Here is a 17,724-nt window from a genome sequence, read left to right as displayed (position 1 = left end):
AACCCGGTCTATTTGCGATCTGGTTTTCCAAATGATTAAAAATAAGTTATGAAAGCATTGGAAGGAACCGTGTCTAACTCGCACATCATGAGTTACGAGTTCCAAGCAGAACATTATCACAAGCAATTGTTTTCTGTACAAAATATCTGATTTTGATTCTCCTTCTTCCACTATCGCTCTATTTCTCCCTTATAAAATGAAACTTGAATTTCTAAAAAAAGGGACATAAAAGCCAGGGCATTTCAGTAGAACCTCTTTATACATCTATTACTTTGCCTTAGTCATCTTCCCTTAAAACACTGCTCTTTCCTTTATGCATTTTTTTAAAGTCAAACTCTCCTAGTCACCGGTAATCTTTCCTTTATTTCTCACGAACTTACTCTTTTGCTCCCTTGTGCTACTTTGATTTCCCCCACCCCACCACACCCCACCACTATGTCTAGTCAATTCAACGCCGCCATTCTCTCCGGCGGCCTCCAACCCTTCGGTGCAACCCGCATCATCCCTCCCGCGGAAATCGCCCTAGCTGCTCACTTCCCCGAGCCCTGCACAGTTTCGGAACTGCTCCGCCGGTCCCGCTTCATTATCTACGAGCCTGAACTGTTATCTTACTGAACTGATATTCAGACCGTTAGCCTTTTTTTTCCCGCGCATGCACTGGCTTTAATTAAAGGAAATGTCAAAAAAAGTGTTTTATCAGTGGCAGCTTCAACAAATTGAGGCAAGATCCTGCTCTGTCCTAATAGTCTGTCTTGGCCAGAAAATTGTCCCGTTTTCTGTCCCAATGGCGCCGGTTTACTTATCCCGGCAGTGGATAGTTGCTCACCGGGGTGCCCGGAGAGTTAAATCAATAGACAACTAAAGTTTCCAGGGTCGTCTAAAATACCCCGCTAGCATTAAACAATAGAATAGTTACATTTCGGACAACTTTATTTCAACTTGTTTCTCCGTAAAATGCACTCTGCAAAAATAACTAACACCCTAACAACGCCGTGTATGTACTTTTTCGTTGTGAAAACTGCAATTTACACAAAACGAAAACACATAAGTAGGTTTTCTTCTAATCAAGTTTTTTGCAATTGATAAGCTATTAACTTAATGCTAAATAGATAAACCTGTCCCAGTCCCGAAAGAGTGTGCACAGTGAATGGTTACCAACTAAACAAAGCAAAAGAATTCCCCCAACCGAGCAGTATCGGTGAAGTCGAAGGAGACTGGCTGCTGACCCGATTCACCAACACTTTGCAGACTCACAATGACGCATCAAATATACGTATAAAAAGGCTCATCAGCTCTTTAACTTAGCAGGCACAGGTGATGAAGTGCTCTGGAAACAATATAGAGTGAAGTTTTGTTTTACCTAAGTACAAGGCACTTGGCTGTAGAGAGGTGAGGCGAGAATATTACTTGGTAGAGTTTCACTCAGGAATGTTTGTTATTAATAGCAAACCCGCAGCAGGAATATAAAATGTCTAAGTGAATGTGAATAAAATTGCATAGAAGTTTATGAATTTAACGCATGTTTTTCAATGTTAATCAAATTAAAGTTATTTATCTGTTGAAACTGTCTAGCTGTGACTACACCTGTCTGTTAACTGAAGAAACCATCAACAGAGTGAGACTTCCTTCCCGCCTGTCTGGCCTGCAATCAGGGGGCGGGGGACATTAATGAGACTTTTCTTTAAAGGGGCTTTTCTTTTTCAGATTCATCTGTGCCCACTTAGCCAGATGACAGGCGGCAATGGACGACGGATGCAGCTTAGACGTTTACAACTGCAGCAAGCCATGCTCAGACAAGTGCGGGGCGCCGGAAGAACAAGACAGATCCACCAGCGACTTGCCAGATAAATACCTGAAAAGTGCAGTCACCCCGAGTGCTCAGTACGGCATCAATGTATTTGCCCTGGGCTTGGTGCTGACGGTGGCAGAGGCGTCGCAGAAAGCCGGTGTGACACAGGAACACACCTTAGCCTACCTCAGCACCCTCATGGCGATGCAGCTGGCGTGGATGCTCTGGTACTTCATAAGGCGGCATGAAAAGGGAGGGCCGACCATCGATAAAGATGACCACGCCGGGCCCGGATGGCTGAGAGGTAAAGTGTCAGAGCGCAGGGGGCGTCAGCTGTATATTTGGACCTGGACTGGGAACTTTTTGATATCTTTTCATGGTTTAAAGGTGCTATAGTACGATTGCCTTGCGAAATGTATGTTAAGATTGTCTAGATTTAGGTTTATGACTATGTAGCTCGGCCCATGCTGCCTGACCTGTTGAGCACCCCCACCACTTGCTGCTTTGCTTTCGTGCCTTCTGTAGTTGCCTTAAGTGGCGACACTGATGCAGTCAGGAACTGGCACAATATTTCTAATATCCTCAGCTGCTACGTTACAGTTTGAGATCAATCCGGCAGTTTATTATTTTAATGATGCCGCATAGTGTTGGATTTGAATAAACTCATTCTGAGTGCAGAGGGTTAGTGTGTAAAATGCCAACTCGACGTTAGTGAAAGTAACGCACAGCAAGTCTCTTATAATATTTCAGATATTCAGGGGTTGGAACAAAATGGTAGGAAGATTCCATTGAAATGCCAGTCTGAATGACCTGCTTTTGTTTCTCTGGAGATTAACTTTCGGTGCATTTCGTTCCCAGGTGGTTTAACCTTGTTTGCCATCTTGAGTTTAGTTCTGGATATGTTGAAAATTGGATACTACATTGGATATTCAAGTTGTCTAACAGACGCCAATGGTGCCTTTCCTGTCGTTCATGCAGTACACACAATCTCACAGGCATGTGTATATATATTTGATTTTTGATTTGTTATCATAGTGGGATCAGTACATTGTACATATTTTAAAAATATAATTTATTTTCAGGTATATTTCCTTTGGTTTCATGCAAAGGATGTCATTCAAACTTTTCAAATTATTGAAAGGTAAAGCCTGTACCTTATTCCGAATATGGATTACATTTCTTCAACGGATTATGTTAAGTGCATACATTTAAATATTTTGTTTCAGAAAAATTTAAGTATGTAATGATACAATGACTACAGAAGAAAGGAATTTGCTTAATGTGATACAAGAGGCATTTGCCCTATCAACAGAGCAATCCCAGTAGTCCCACTCCCCTTCTCCTTACTTCCAGGTAGTCCTGTAACTCTCTCTCTGGTGTTCCTTTCAGCTTCCCTTTTGGTTTTTCTTGCCTGCACCTAAAGGGGTAACTTTGCAGTAGCCAATTAACCTCTTCCTTAGCTGCCCACCAGCGTATCTTTTTGGATATAAGAGGAAGCTGAAGCGTGCAGGGGAAGCCCACATAGTCACAGGGAGAATGTGCAAACTCCAACAGTGGAAGTTGGGATCGAAGTTGGGTTGCTGGAGCTGTGAGGCAGTGCATGACCTGATGGGTCACTGTCATATCTTGTCGTCCTCTGGTTCCTTTCGTGGAACCAGAGGATGACAAATCTGGACCTTCTGTTTGGCAATCCTCATGGCACTGAAAGGAGTTTCTCCATATTTACCCTATCAAATCTGTTCATCTTGAAAACCCATATCAAACTGACCCCAACTTTTCCACTGGTTCTACAAAATAGAAATGCTCTAGCCTAGTACTGTTATCATAAATCTCTAATACTCCCAGTTTAACTCTTTAATATCTAACCAAAGTGTTGCCTGAACGGCACCCATTATTTTAGTTGAACCAAAATATTGCATGTGTTTTTAACAGCCTACTAAAATTGTCTTGTCGTCATTAAAGGCTTGTGTATATTTTCTCCAAAGTTTCTCTTTTACTGCATTCATTTAAATTGCACCATTTAGTTCACAATATATCTTTTCATTCTTCCTAAATGTATCACCTCACATCTCTTGGCTCTTAATATTAATCTGTAGTGAGTGTCTCAATATTTGAAGTTTGATGTCCTCCTTATGGATTATTACATTTGAGTTTTTTGTCATTTGTAAGCTTAAGCATTTTGTTCTGAACACTCAGGTCTCTAAGTTTTTTTTACTGAGAGAGCAGTGAGTGCGTGGAATGGGCTGCTGGCAACAGTGGTGGAAGCAGATACAATAGGGTCGTTTAAGAGACTTTTGGACAGGTACATGGAGCTGAGAAAAATAGAGGGCTATGGGTAAGCCTAGTAATTTCTAAGGTAGGGACATGTTCGGCACAGTTTTGTGGGCCAAAGGGCCTGAATTGTGCTGTAGGGTTTTTATGTTTCTAATGCTGAACCATGGGAAGCAAGAACTTCTATCCAGTCTGATAGATAAACATCTGCCATTACCTTCACAGAAAATTTTGTTTTTAGGATATCAGTTAATCACTAGGTTTAATTTTGTTAACAAATGCATCGTGTGGGATTTTGTGAACAGGTTTTGAAGGTCAGTATGTGCTTCAACAGCATTGGTTTTGGAGCTGTAGAGTGAACTACCAAATTAGTAAAATAGAATCTAACTTTGATAACACCACCCGTAGTTTCATTTGTATTTTTCAAAATTGCAGTTAACTTTGCCCAGTTCTAATATCTGCACAAGCTTCCCCAACATCAGGATTAAGCTGATAAACTGGTTTTTGCTAGATTTCTATCATATGAACCTTTTTTTAAATGGTGACATAGCATTTCTAATCTTCAGGCAATGCAACTAGAACAAAGAAGAATTGGTAGATTGTAAGCAGTCTCCACAATTTCCATCCTCATTTCCTTCAATAACCTTCAATTTCCTTCAATAAGGGGCGGCACGGTAGCATAGCGGTTAGTGCAACGCTATTACAGTGCCAGCAATCAGGGTTCAATTCCCGTTGCTGTCTGTAAGGAGTTTGTGTGTTCTCCTGTGTCTGCGTGGGTTTCCTTCAGGTGCTTCGGTTTCTTCCCACATTATAAAGACGTACGGGTAGGTTAATTCGGGGGTTTAAAATGGGCGGCGTGGACTCGTTGGGCTGGAAGGGCCTGTTACCATGCTGTAAATAAAATTTTAAAAATTAAACATGGAATGCACCCTCTTTAGGGTGAGGTGGCTTTAGTTTAAGGGTTTCCAATATTTTTTCAAGTACATGTATCACTGCTTTTTCTTTTGATGTTATTGGGGGATCTTGGCTTCCAAAGATCCATTTTTCAGTCCCTAACACCCACACTTTGATTACTATTTGTCTTTAATAGGAATTGGAAAGTCTTTTAATATCAGCTATTTGTCTAGACTTGCACAATCTTTGTTCCTTTTATTCCTGTATTTTTTTTATCCGCTCTGTAGCTACTGTCACTTGCCATGTGTCTCCTTGCCATGTTTCTCCTTTTAAATTTATTTTAATCTTTTACACTTTGTCGATGTAATCTGCTTTAGATTTCATGAGCATATCTACTCTATTTCCAAAGCATCCCTCTTGCAAGGCCCTGCATCTCACTTTTCACTTCATCTTCCTAGTTTTGATCCTAATTCACTTGGACCAGATTCTTTCTCAACTCCCTGAAGGTGGTCCTCCTCTGATTAAATATTTTTATGCTTGTTTGCATCTTATCTTTTTCCATGAATATTCTGAAACTGATTACCAAGTTCACTCCTGTTGAAACCTGCTCCACTTCATTCCCCAGGACAAGATTCATCACTGTGCCCTTCTACACTTCACTGGAAACACCAATCAAAAGTTTTAGTGCACATTTATGGAATTATTTCCCAATTTGCTCAATATGCCTTCACTTTCCCAACCTATATTGGAAAAATTGAAGTCTGTTATCATTACACTTTTGTTCTGATTTCTCAACTTGCCCACAGTTCTCCTCTATCTCCTTTCCAATATTTACTGGCTTTCTTTCGTACCAAATAGTTCCATTGTTGCTTAAAAATGTTGTTAAATGGCTTTTCAGTAATCCAGTACCATATAAAGTTAGTGGAGAGTTTTAGATGTACAGCTGGCATTTAACTGATCTGATCTATTTTCCTGGCTTGCAAATAGTCAGTTTTCTACATTCCATGTCTCTTCTGTTGAAGTGACAGTGAATTGTTGCAATATTCTCCTTGTATGTTACACTTCAAAATAAATATTACCACAATAAAATTTGCCTTGTATTATCTGCCTTGGAATGTCAGAATTTCATTCTGTAGTTGCCTGAGGGGGAAATCACCTTTTTTAAACAAAGTTACTGCAGTATCTTGAAGGAACTTGGAACTGACCCTGATCCTAAAAATGGTAAAATGAAACTTTGGAGTTATAAGTAAGAGTTGTATTTGTCTCCTGTAACTGCTTTATTTTATCACTGTCCTTGGTAATCCAAATTAAATTTTTATGAATGTATGAAATTATTTTTTAAAATGCCCCATGAAACTAATTTGACTGGACTAACTTAGTAGAAACTTTTTAAAGTTTTCAACTTGTGTGATTTCAATATTTTCCATTGCAAAATTCCTAATGTGCTTTGATTTATGAATTTACTTACTATATTTTGTGTGCATCACAAGATGTATTCTTATCTTTAGGTTTGGAATGATTCATGCTGTCTTTACAAATCTCTTACTGTGGGTGAATGGCACAGTTGCCGAATCTAAACATCAGCTGGATGATCACAAAAAACGATTGGCAACATTTGGAGTTGTCAATATATCTGTGGGTAAGAACTTTTCAGTGAATTTAAATTCCAGAAAAGGAGAAATAGAAAGTTGGAGGATATTTCTTGACCAGATATAAAAGTATTTCAATTTAACAAATAGACACTGACAGGGCCAAAAAATAATCTGCTGGAGGAACTCAGTGGGTCAGGCAGCATCTGTGGAGGGAGGACAGTTGACGATTTGGGTTGAGAGCTTTCATCTGGACTGAGAGAGTAAAGGGGAGGGTTGGGGCAAGAGCTGGCAAGTGATAAGTGGATTCAGGTGAGGAGGGGTTGACTGGCAGATGGAATTGGGTGGGGGAGGAGGGTGGAGATAACAGGCTGGGAGATAAGTGGAGACAAGGGGCTGCAGATCACTGAGCATGATGATAAAGGAAGGTGAAGAGTGGAACTAAATAAGGGAAGGACGGTGGGGAGATCTTTGGAATGTGGGAGGAAACCGGAGCACCCAGAGGAAACCCATGCAGACACTGGGAGAGGATAGAAACTTGGTTTGTAGGGGGCTGGGGAAGTGGGTTCATTTGGAAAGAAGAGTGTGTGTGAGGGGGCCTGGGTAGATCCGAAGGGGGGAGAGGGACTGGGGAAGTAGGTTGCTTGAAATTAAGAATTCAGTGTTCGTGCTGTTGGATTATAGACTTCTGTAACAGGAAGTGTATGATCAGAATGGGAATGTCCAGTACTAGAGGGCACAGCTTTAAGGTGAAAGGGGGAAGTTTAAAGGAGATGCACCAGGCTAGTTTTTTTAGTGGTAGGTGCCTGGAATGGCAAGGGGGGTGGTGGGGGAGAGAGCAGAGGATGGAAACATATGATGGCTGTGTTTAAGTAGTATTTAGACAGATACATGAACAGGTAGGGAATGGAGAGAGATGGACCATGTGCAGGCAGGTGGGATTAGTTTAGTTTAGCATCATGGTCAAAGGGGCTGCACTGTTGTATGTTGATATTCCATAATAATGCATTATAGTGTGGTTGTATTCTAAATTACATAATTTAGTTAAATTTAAGTGCTCACGTGAGATCAGATTGTGTTTTTGTTGATGAATGAGGCAGCTTACTACCCTCTTTGGTGAAAGCAAAACTCATTTACTATTGTATTGATGGAACATGGGATGCAGAAACAGTAAGAAAAATGAGTTAAAAATAATTCTATTCCAGTGATGAAATTGTTCATTCAGTATTGGAAGTTTATGTTGAATTGTAAAAGTGTAAGCAGAAATACAAGTTTTGTGCACACCCATTTATTACAAATGTATATATCAACATGGGATGCTGTGCATAGATAGAATCAATCCCATTAAAGGTTTGAGAACACTCTGGAAATGTCATCACAATGATGCAGATTCTCTAGAAGACTGGTGACCCACCTTGCAGATGCCCTGCTCACTCTATCCCCCACCACGGTGAAGATGACACAATCTATCTGGAGACTTCATGGTAGATGCCAGAAGGAGCTGCCTTAAAGTAGGATTGAGCTGGTATGGATTTATGAAATAGTGTTTGGGGTGGGGGGAGGAACAACAAGATGCTGGAGGAACTCAGCAGGCCAGGCAGCATCTGTGAAGAAAAGCAGATGGTCGATATTTCAGGTCAGGACCCTTCAGGACTGAAGGTGGGGGGGGGGGGGAAAGGAAAGCCCAATATATAAGGGGGGGGGGAAAACGGTGGACAAAAAAGAGGAGGTGGGGTGGGCATAAGATGGTGATGGATAGATGCAGGTAAGGGATAGTGAAAGGCGGATGTGGAGGAAGAGGGGAGAGCGGATCCACCAGTTGGTGAATCAAAGGTATGGAGGCAGGTGCCCCATGGGGGTGGAGGGGTGGTGAGGAGGAATGAAAGGAAAGAAAAGAGGCATGGTTTGGGGGGTGGGGGTGAGAAAGAGTTTGGTTTACTTAAAGTGGAAAAATTCAATGTTCATGCCATTAGGCTGTAAGGTCCCAAGATGGAAAAGAAGTCCTGTTCCTCCAGTTTGTGTTTGGACTTCTGGCAGTTTCATTTGACTACTGGCGTTCTTTGAGGATGTGGCTAGCAGAATAGGTAAGGGAGAGCTGATGGATGTGATGTTTGGAGTTTCAAAAAGCTTAAGGTTCCATACATAGTTAGAGCAGAGTTGGGGTTAATGTACTGGAATGGATTGGGAATTGGTTATTTAACAGAAACCAAAAAAAGGAAAAGCTTTTTGTTTTGGATTAGCAGCACGTGACTAGTTGGATACTTCAGAGCTCCAGCTATTCACAATCTTGGTCAACAACTTGGCTGAGAAGATCAAATATTTTTTAGTTTCTCATGGTACAAATCTAGGTGGGACTGAGTTGGGAGAAGGATGTAAAAAAGCTTCAAATAGAGTGAAGTGGCAGATGCAACATAATGTGGAAAATGTAAAGCTATCCACTTTGCACAAAGTAGAATCTTGTGTATTCTGAAAGGTGAGGGATTAATGTTGCTGTTCAGAGACCTAGATGCCCTTGCACACAAGTCACTGAAAACTAATATGGCAGCCAACAATTAGGAAGGCAAATTATCAGAGGATTTGAATACAATAATAAATGACTTGGTACCTTGTACTGTATGCAGTACTCACTGTAAGCAAGTATTTGAGGAGGAGGAGAAGGGAATAGTGGATTATGCTAATAAATTTAGATGAGTAGAGGCTTGAGTGGAGCATAAATGCTGCCATGGTCTGGTTGGACCAAATGTCTTGTTTCGGTAAATGAAAATTAGAAAACTACGAATGCTGGGAACCTGAAAGTTTTGATGCCTAATATTTAAGATATTAGTGTGAGTTGTACTCATTTGACACGTAACAATCTGTAACAGTGCCTAAGGTAAGGTATTGTTCTAGACTACAATACTTTCCTGTGTAAATGGTTATTGATTTGGCAATTGTGATGTCCAAAATTCAGATGAATGTTAACAACCAGATTCGATACAACCCCAGATGACTTGCGTACTTTGTTCAAAGGTAATTTGCATAATACATTATTCCATTTCTTTCAGAAAAGACAGCACCAGAGTGTAACTGTACTACCAATGCATGTGCTGTTTTCTACAGAGGTTTCTATTACATGTATCCTTTCAGCATTGAATACCACATATTTGCATCTGCCATGCTTTATGTCATGTGGAAGAATGTCGGGCGGAAGATAGAAGAGCATAGACCACGCAAACTTATTTTTAAGAGACAATACAAGATATTACCAGGACCAGTTCTGGGAGCTATTGTATTAGCAGCCACCATCGGAATTCTCATTGTGTACAACATCCAGGTGGGCCATTCAGAAGCTCAGCGCAAGTCTGCTGTCACTATGTTTTATTTGTATAGTATTACGGTGCTAAGTTTGATGTCCGCGGCAACCACAAGTGGCCTAGTGATTTACAGAATAGACAAGCGATCGGTGGATAATTCCCCTAACCCCACAAGGAAGCTGGATGGCTCCCTCCTGGTCAGCACAGCCTGTGCCTCCTGGCTCCTGTCTTGGTGCTCTGTGATAGCAGGAATTGCAGCAGAAACGCGCCCGGATCACACATGGTTGAATCTACCCTTCTCTTTGTTAACAATCATCGAGAAATACCTCCAGAATATGTTCATAATCGAATCCCTTCACCGTGAAAGTGAAAAGTCCGAAGAGCAAGTGGAAAAGACCCGAGGGATCTTCACCGTTTCGGCTTCTGAGAATCACAGGGAGCGAGCTGCGGTCGGTGGTGACAGGGGCAATGCAGCCAGGGGCTTGTGGCGACCTGCGAGAGACAGCGACTGGCAGCCTGTCCCCTCTCTGCCACCGAGGGGCAGCGAAACACACACGTGGGACAAAAAAAGCCTATTGCTGAAGAACATCGCAGCCTTTCTCTTCCTGTGCAATATTTCGGTAAGATTGAGAAACTCTATGTTGAAACACTAGTTGAAAATAATCCTTCGGCTTTATTTCATATAGTTCTTCACTGAGAAGGAAAATCTTGGATTTGTATACTACCTTTTAGTTCATGCCAGAGTACTTTAAAGCCAGCGAAGTATTCTCTGAAGTGTGGTCACCAGTGTTATGTGATGAAGTAGGAAATGCAGAGCCAGTTTGCTCTTACCAAATTCCCCCCCATCAACAAGGTGACAGCTGCTGGATAATCTGTTTGACCAGTACATTATGCAAAACTCCTACATTCTTCTGAGTAAATGGGGGGCCTTTTATATGCCAAAGAAGATCTCTTGATTCTTGATACGGAAGTGGCAGCTTAGTTTTTAATTCAGTCCTTCAACCACTGCCTTCCAAGGCAAGTGGCATGAACAAGCCATGGGCACGTCAGGGAGAATAGGTTATGTGGGGCAGGCACGGTAGTGTAGCAGTTAGCGTAACGCTATTACATTATAAGGATAAGATTTCTTTATTAGTCACACAGTGAAATGCATCCTTTATGTAGAGTGTTCTGGGGGCTGCCTGCAAATGTTGCCAACATAGCATGCCCACAACTTCCTAACCCATAACTCTTTGGAACGTGGGAGGAAACCCATGCAGTCATGGGGAGAATGTACAAACTCCTTGCAGACAGTGGTGGGAATTGAACCTGGGTTACTGGGGCTGTAATAGCATTACACTAACTGCTACACTACTGCTACTGCCTGCCAGTACTCGTTTTGTATTTCTCCAAGTCAGGAGGCCATTTGGCCCATGCCTACCTGTAGCAATTTCATTTCCCCCATATTTCTTTAACTTTCTCTCCTGTTCATTAACTTCCTCCTGGTTCTCCTGTTATCCACTACACCAGAGGTTATTTACCACAGCCAATTAGCACATCTTTGGGAAATATGAGGAAACCCATGTGGTCACAAAGGACATGTAAACTCCAGACAGACAACACCCAAGCTCAGGGTTGAAACTGCATAACTAGAGTTGAGGCAGCAGCTCTACTAGCTTCATTAGAACAGGCATAGACTCAATGAGCCAAATTGCCACCTCCCATGTCACAAGAAAATTAGAAAATATAACACTTTATTGAGAGGTCAGAGTGGAAGCATTTAACTAAAATATTCAGGACAAGAGAAATCAAAATTGATAGAAGCTAATCTTTCAAGTGGACTAAAATTACTAGGAAGAAATTACTTTTTTTAAACAAGATCTTCAGGGGGGGGAGGAGGAGGAAATGCTCTAGAAGTGGAAAAGGAGGTTAGAAACATTGTCAAAAATGACAGGTTAGACTTTTAATAGTTGTAATATTAAATGGTAGGTGAATTACAATTTTCCATTTTAAAAGGCACTTGAAGGATTATGCAGTGAGCCGGTTTGAAAAGGTGAAAGGTTCAAAATTTACATGTAACCACTGTTATCCCTGCAGGTGGTGCTTTAAATATTTCAGTGCAAGGGTTTGGCCCTGAATGCTGGCTGTTCCCCACCAAAGTGAACATGGAATATGAAACATGCCATTCAGCCCATGTTTGTATTGACCATGATGCCAGTCTAATCCCATCTGCCTGCACATAGTCCATACATCTCTCTTCCCTTCCTGCTCCAGTGTCTGCCTAAATGCCTCTTGAACATTGGAGTGTGTGTGACACGGAAACATTGAATTAGCTTAATTGGTTTGAATATTTTGGTTCAAAACATTTTTAATTGAAAGTGTTTATATTTTTTCATTGTTTATAGTTTGAGTTGGGAACATCTACAAGCATTATAAATACTTTTCCAGTTTTGTTTTTTAAAATGCTAAATTTGACATTTGGCTTAATTGGGAGTTTTGGCAGAAGTCAAGACCTGAAAATGCTGGAAATGTGAAATAAATACAAAAATTGCTGGAAACACTCAGCAGTTCAGGTAGCATTTATGGAAAGAGATGGTTAACATTTCACTTCTGGTGAAGTCTTGATCTGAAATGTTAAATCTTTTGAAAGGTGCTGACTGACCTGTGGGTGTTTCCATATTTTCTGACTTGGCCAGCTGGCAATATCTTGCCATTTTCTGGGTAAGTCTTGTTCTGGCCACCCATCTGATGGTAATACATATGAATGATACTGTCATCAGGCAGGACCTTGTCATTTCAGATTGGTACTGCTCCATAGCATGCCAGTTCGTGGATCTGAGAAAAGCAAATCTAACCCTGCAACTTCAGTCTAATTACACAAACTTGGGAATCCATTGCCTGTTGGGCAGTGATTTTGCTAGTACAGATATAGCACTGTTTTTAAATGTTATTTTTGTATTTTAATTACTGGAATTTCTACATTGTTTCCAAAGATGTGCCACTACTTAACTGACTAAAATTAGGGCATCAATTGCTTTAAAATATCAGAATCTCATTGCTTGAAAAGTTGGTCACTTGATTGGTAGCATCCTCAGAGGCACCTCTGTTCCCATTGTGGCTATTCTTTATTCTTCCCTCCCTCCCTTTCACCACCCCCCCCCCCCCACCTCCCAAAAAAAAACTTGGACCACCTTACTGATGTATTTTCTAACCACAGCCCTAGCTTCTTGAGGAAAATGAGCTGCCCTTCCCACCCCATAAGCCCCAAATGTCAGATGTAGCCAAGGAGGCATTTTCTCTCCTCCCCTTTCCTGACAACCTCCTCCTTTTCATTAATGATCAGAATGAGTCTACAAGTGGAAAGTATTGTCCAAAAATCCTCCCTCTGAGGATCTTACAAATAAGAGTTCCACAGATTCTATTATGGCCTAATATTTAACACATTTAATGAGAATGAATCAAAAATAACATTAATGTAACTTGAGTATGAAGTGTGGTTTTTAAGATGGATGTGGTATTGGACACTAGAATCCTGTAAGGGTTTGAGTTTTGTCCAATATGGTTTTTAATCTCCATAAAGTTGCCCTTAGCAATTTTGAACATCTCTAATGACAAAATTTAACTTTGAGTAATCAGAGTACAACATCATGCTAGAGAAGCTCCTTTCAGATGTTGTTTTAATGAAGCCTTTCTGTGCTTGCATGTGGCTATAAAGGGGTCCAGGGCATGATTTAAGAAGCAGCAGGGAAATTTATCCCTGTAGCTTGGCCAGCAGTTGCCCCTCATTACCAAAACTGGTCTTTGTATCATTCTGGAAAGTGAGACTTTGAAATCTTCTTTGGCTGACAAACTGGGGTGGTGCAAGAAGCTGTGTATCTGCAACTGGTGTCTTTCTTCCTCAATATGTTTAAACACACTGACTATGGGAAGTACAATAAACAATTTAGAGTCTGAGTAGGGCAGCATGGAAATGGGCACTTTGACCCAACTTGTCCATGGTGCCCTTCAAGGTAGTCCCAATTGCCTGCATTTGGCCCATATCCCTTGCAAACCCCTCTTATCCATGTACTTATCCAAATATTTTCTAAATGTTGTCATTGTACTTGCCTTGCCACTTTGGCAGCTCATTCTTTATCTGTGTTAAAAGGTGCCCCTCTGGTCTCTTTTTAAATCTTTGGCTTCTCAACTTAAATCTATGCCCTCTAGTTTTTAGTTTCCCTTTCCTGGGAAAAAGACTACGTATGTTCACCCTATCTTTGCCCCTCGTGATTTTATACACCTCCTATAAGGTCACCCCCTCAATCTCCTATCTCACAAGGAATAAAGTCCTTTCCTGCCCAACCTGGCCCTTGAATCCTGGCAGCATCCTCGTAAATCTTCTCTGCACACATTCCAGTTTAATGAGGCCTTTCCTATAACAGGGCAACCAAAACTGAACAATACTCCAAGTGTGGTCTTGTACAACTGCAACATAACGTCCCAACTCCTGTACTGATGATGGCCTGTGTGCTGCCTTCACCACCCTGTCTACCTGTGACACTGCTTTCAGCAAACTATGTACTTGTACTCCTAGGTCCCTCTGTTCCACAACACTCCCCAGGGCCTAATCATTCACTATGTCCTACCTTGGTTTGACTTCCTAAAGTGCAACCCTTTGCACTTAATTAGTTCATTTTGAATAAACTAATTGGGTTGCAAAAGTAATTTTAGCTGCCATAAAATGTAAAATTCTGAAAACTGTCAACAGGTTAGGCAGAAAGAGAAAGAAACATCCAACATTTATAGTTGTAACTTTTTATCAGAATCAATTTTAGCCATGTGAACCATGAATTGTTAGAACTTTTGGATGATTGCAGTAGTCATTTACAATATATAATAAACACAAGTCAAACACCTTTTAAGAATGAGTTTTACTGATGATTACATTGATAATGTACTTCAGCAGTAATCCTTAACACAGATTCTTAATTAGACACTGGCCAAACGTTGAGGTAAAAGTTGTAATTGACAATCCTGTTAATCAGAAAATGGAATGCGTAGTCCACAGATATGAAACACTTCGGAGGCAGTTTATTATCTGGCATATTGTATTTGACTTTATTTAAATCATAAACCAAATATCCAGCTTGTATTGGGAATTCATATTCTAGCTCATTCTAAGTTCTTTCTTTTCTTTTGTTTAAAGTTCTGGATACTTCCAGCCTTTGGAACTCGCCCCCAGTTTGACAATGGTCTTGAAGAAAATGTTTATGGCTTTGAAACATGGATTCTAATTGTAAACCTTGCAATGCCTTTTGCTATTTTCTATCGTATGCATGCTTCTGCATCACTCTTTGAGGTGTTCTGTTTGACATAGACACTATGTGCACTAATAAAATTTGTTTACTATGTATGGATAACTGCATGGGGAAAAATAAGCTACATTAGTGCACTTGAATTTCTTGTATCAAATCATGGAATAGGCACCATCTAAAAGTTCATAATTTAAATTTTGTAATGTCTACAGGAGTAATATTTTGTATTAAATATTGCTGTTATAAATCAATTCTTCAAAATTAATCATTAGGTTTCCTGTAAGATCTGAATTAAGCCTGTAATACTGTGAATCCATTAAGAAATAAATTGTTATGTTCTAATTTGTAAACACTCATCATTTTGGGATGCTGCACAACTTTGCCCCAGTTAATGCCACCATTGCACAGTAGTAATCCTTTTCAAATGCAAAATTTGATTTGTATGCAAGCTATAATTGTAGTTCATTTCACAATGGAAATAGAAACTGACTTGAGTTGCATGTCATGGTAAATTTTAGGAAATATTGTGATACATTAAAAATATAGCTTCATGGCAATTAATATTTGCACTGTTAAATTGTCATCAGAAATTCTATCTATTGTACTGAACATTGTACTGAGATTTTAAATTATTTTAGCATATGCACTGTATTTGTGAAAGATTTCTATTGATGTAAAAATTAACATTAATAAATTATTGTGATTAAGTTTGTGGTTTCAATGCACAAGTTATCAAGGTGCAGGAATTACATTAAAATGCAACTAAATGGAAAAGTTACAAATACACTATTAAATGATACGAATGCAGGAACAGTAGTCCTTCCAGAAACTTGTGTTATCTGTTTAGTTGAATTGTAACATCAAGAATCTTGCATTAATTGATTAGTATTTTGTACTAAAGGCTTTGCTGGCAAGAGTAAGATTTATTGCCCATTTTTAATTTGTCCTTGAAGACTGGTGAATACCCAAGAGGGTCTGTGGTCAGTATATTGAAGGTACTCAAATTTAGTTGGTAAATTCCAGAATTTAGGCTGAATGAGAGAAGAATGATGGTTGTATATTCAAGTCAGGATGGTGTGTGATTTGGAGAAGAACTTGCAAAGCAATGCCATTCCCAAGAAGCTGCTGACATTTTCCAAAGTGGTCGACAGCATGTGTCTGAACTTGTGCCAGAGTAGCCATAGCAAAGTGCTGTGAGTGCATGGTGAAAGGAATGGGTGTAATAGATAGTATGCTGACAAATCAGCTTTGTTGGTTGACAGAAAGGGTTAGTTCATTGTCAGTTTTGTACAGTAATTACTCATATCTGCATATGTAGTTAAGTGTAAAAGCTGTTGAAAGTGACATCCAACTGCTTCTCTGGGTGCACGACTGAAGTCTTGGTGGATGGAAATCTTTTTGAAATCTCTGATTTTAAGAAGAACTTTAATCTCTTTTGCACCATTCTGAGGAAAACCCCTAAAACTTTCTTTCTGAATGAAGTATAACTGAATTTTTAAGAGCACACTATTCAATTTGGTCTAGTTCCACAGAAATACTGTTTCCAGAGTACAACATGGGATTTTGGTGAATGGAAATATTTTATGGGTTTTAGGGGGTGAGTTCCTTCTGAAGTTGGTTGTTGAATGCCACCAGCAAATGTGATATTGTAGCTGAAATGGGGCTTAAAGGGGGTTACAATGATCAATGTAACATTCCTTGTTGAAGGTTGTTTAGATGAGATGGAAAGGGGGATTTGAAAAAAAGGAATCATAGGCCTTCATGGTTAAAGAAGCAATCACAGCTGTGAGAAAGGAATGATCTTTCAAGGAGAAAGTAGATGACCACACTCAGCCATGATTGAATGACTGAACAGACTTAATGGGCCAAATGGTCTCATGCTGCTCCTATAGCTTGTGGTCTAACACATTTGGAATGAAGACAGGCAACAGGTATTTGTTTCCTATTTTCATAAGACAGAGGAGGCTATTTGGCCCATTGAATCTTTTCTCAGAATGATCCCATCCCCACTTCCTTGCAACCTGTTCTCCCTCACATGACCATTAATGTCCCCATAAATTCTCCCACCATCCACATGGTGTAATTTACAGTGGCCAATTAACCTAACAGTTGTGTATCTTTGGGATATAGAGGAAGCCCATGTGGTCATGGAGAATCCTAGAAAGTAAGCACAATACAGGCCCTTTGGCCCACAATGTTGTGCTGGCCTTTAAACCTCACCTAAGACTATCTAACCCCTTCCCCCACATATCCCCCTATTTTAAATTTCTCCATATGCTTATCTAGCAATCTCTTGAACTTGACAAATGTACCTGCCTCCACCAGCACCCCAGGCAGTGCATTCCACACCCCAACCACTCTCTGGGTTAAAAAAAAAAACCTCTCTCTGATATCTCCCTTGAACTTCCCACCCATTACTTTAAAGCCGTGCCCTCTTGTATTGAGCATTGGTGCCTTGGGAAAGAGGCGCTGGCTGTCCACTCTATCTATTCCTCTTAATATTTTGTATACCTCTATCATGTCTCCTCTCATCCTCCTCCTCTCCAAAGAGTAAAGCCCTAGCTCCCTAGTCTCTCCTCATAATGCATACTCAATATGCAAATTGCATGAAGACA

At 40.3% G+C, this 17,724-nt stretch overlaps 1 protein-coding gene across 2 annotated transcripts; it reads left to right on the top strand.

Moving 5' to 3' along the window:
- The first annotated feature begins 1,322 nt into the window (after window positions 1-1,322).
- otop1 (otopetrin 1) lies at window positions 1,323-15,923 on the top strand. Of its 2 annotated transcripts, none has more exons than XM_052045069.1 (7): window positions 1,323-1,389; window positions 1,705-2,093; window positions 2,648-2,784; window positions 2,872-2,930; window positions 6,463-6,593; window positions 9,588-10,456; window positions 15,001-15,923. In XM_052045069.1, exons 2-7 carry the CDS (start codon window positions 1,742-1,744, stop codon window positions 15,169-15,171), a joined length of 1,719 nt encoding a protein of 572 aa, XP_051901029.1. In that variant the 5' UTR covers window positions 1,323-1,389; window positions 1,705-1,741; the 3' UTR covers window positions 15,172-15,923. The 2 variants fall into 2 exon arrangements, with proteins under 2 accessions (XP_051901029.1, XP_051901022.1); XM_052045062.1 differs by lacking the exon at window positions 1,323-1,389 and adding an exon at window positions 1,538-1,615.
- The last annotated feature ends 1,801 nt before the right edge of the window (window positions 15,924-17,724 follow it).

The sequence above is a fragment of the Pristis pectinata genome, chromosome 2 (genome assembly GCF_009764475.1).
Source record: "Pristis pectinata isolate sPriPec2 chromosome 2, sPriPec2.1.pri, whole genome shotgun sequence".
Lineage (NCBI taxonomy): Eukaryota > Metazoa > Chordata > Chondrichthyes > Rhinopristiformes > Pristidae > Pristis > Pristis pectinata.
Note: the sequence above shows the minus strand (reverse complement) of the source record. Positions and strands in the feature narration are given on the sequence as shown.

Excerpts from the sequence above, each read along its gene's own strand:
- otop1 (XM_052045069.1), top strand. The coding sequence starts at position 1,742 with ATGGACGACGGATGCAGCTTAGACGTTTACAACTGCAGCAAGCCATGC. Across the intron at positions 2,094-2,647 it reads CGGGCCCGGATGGCTGAGAG|GTGGTTTAACCTTGTTTGCC; the intron begins GTAAAGTGTCAG and ends TTTCGTTCCCAG. Across the intron at positions 10,457-15,000 it reads TCTTCCTGTGCAATATTTCG|TTCTGGATACTTCCAGCCTT; the intron begins GTAAGATTGAGA and ends TTTTGTTTAAAG.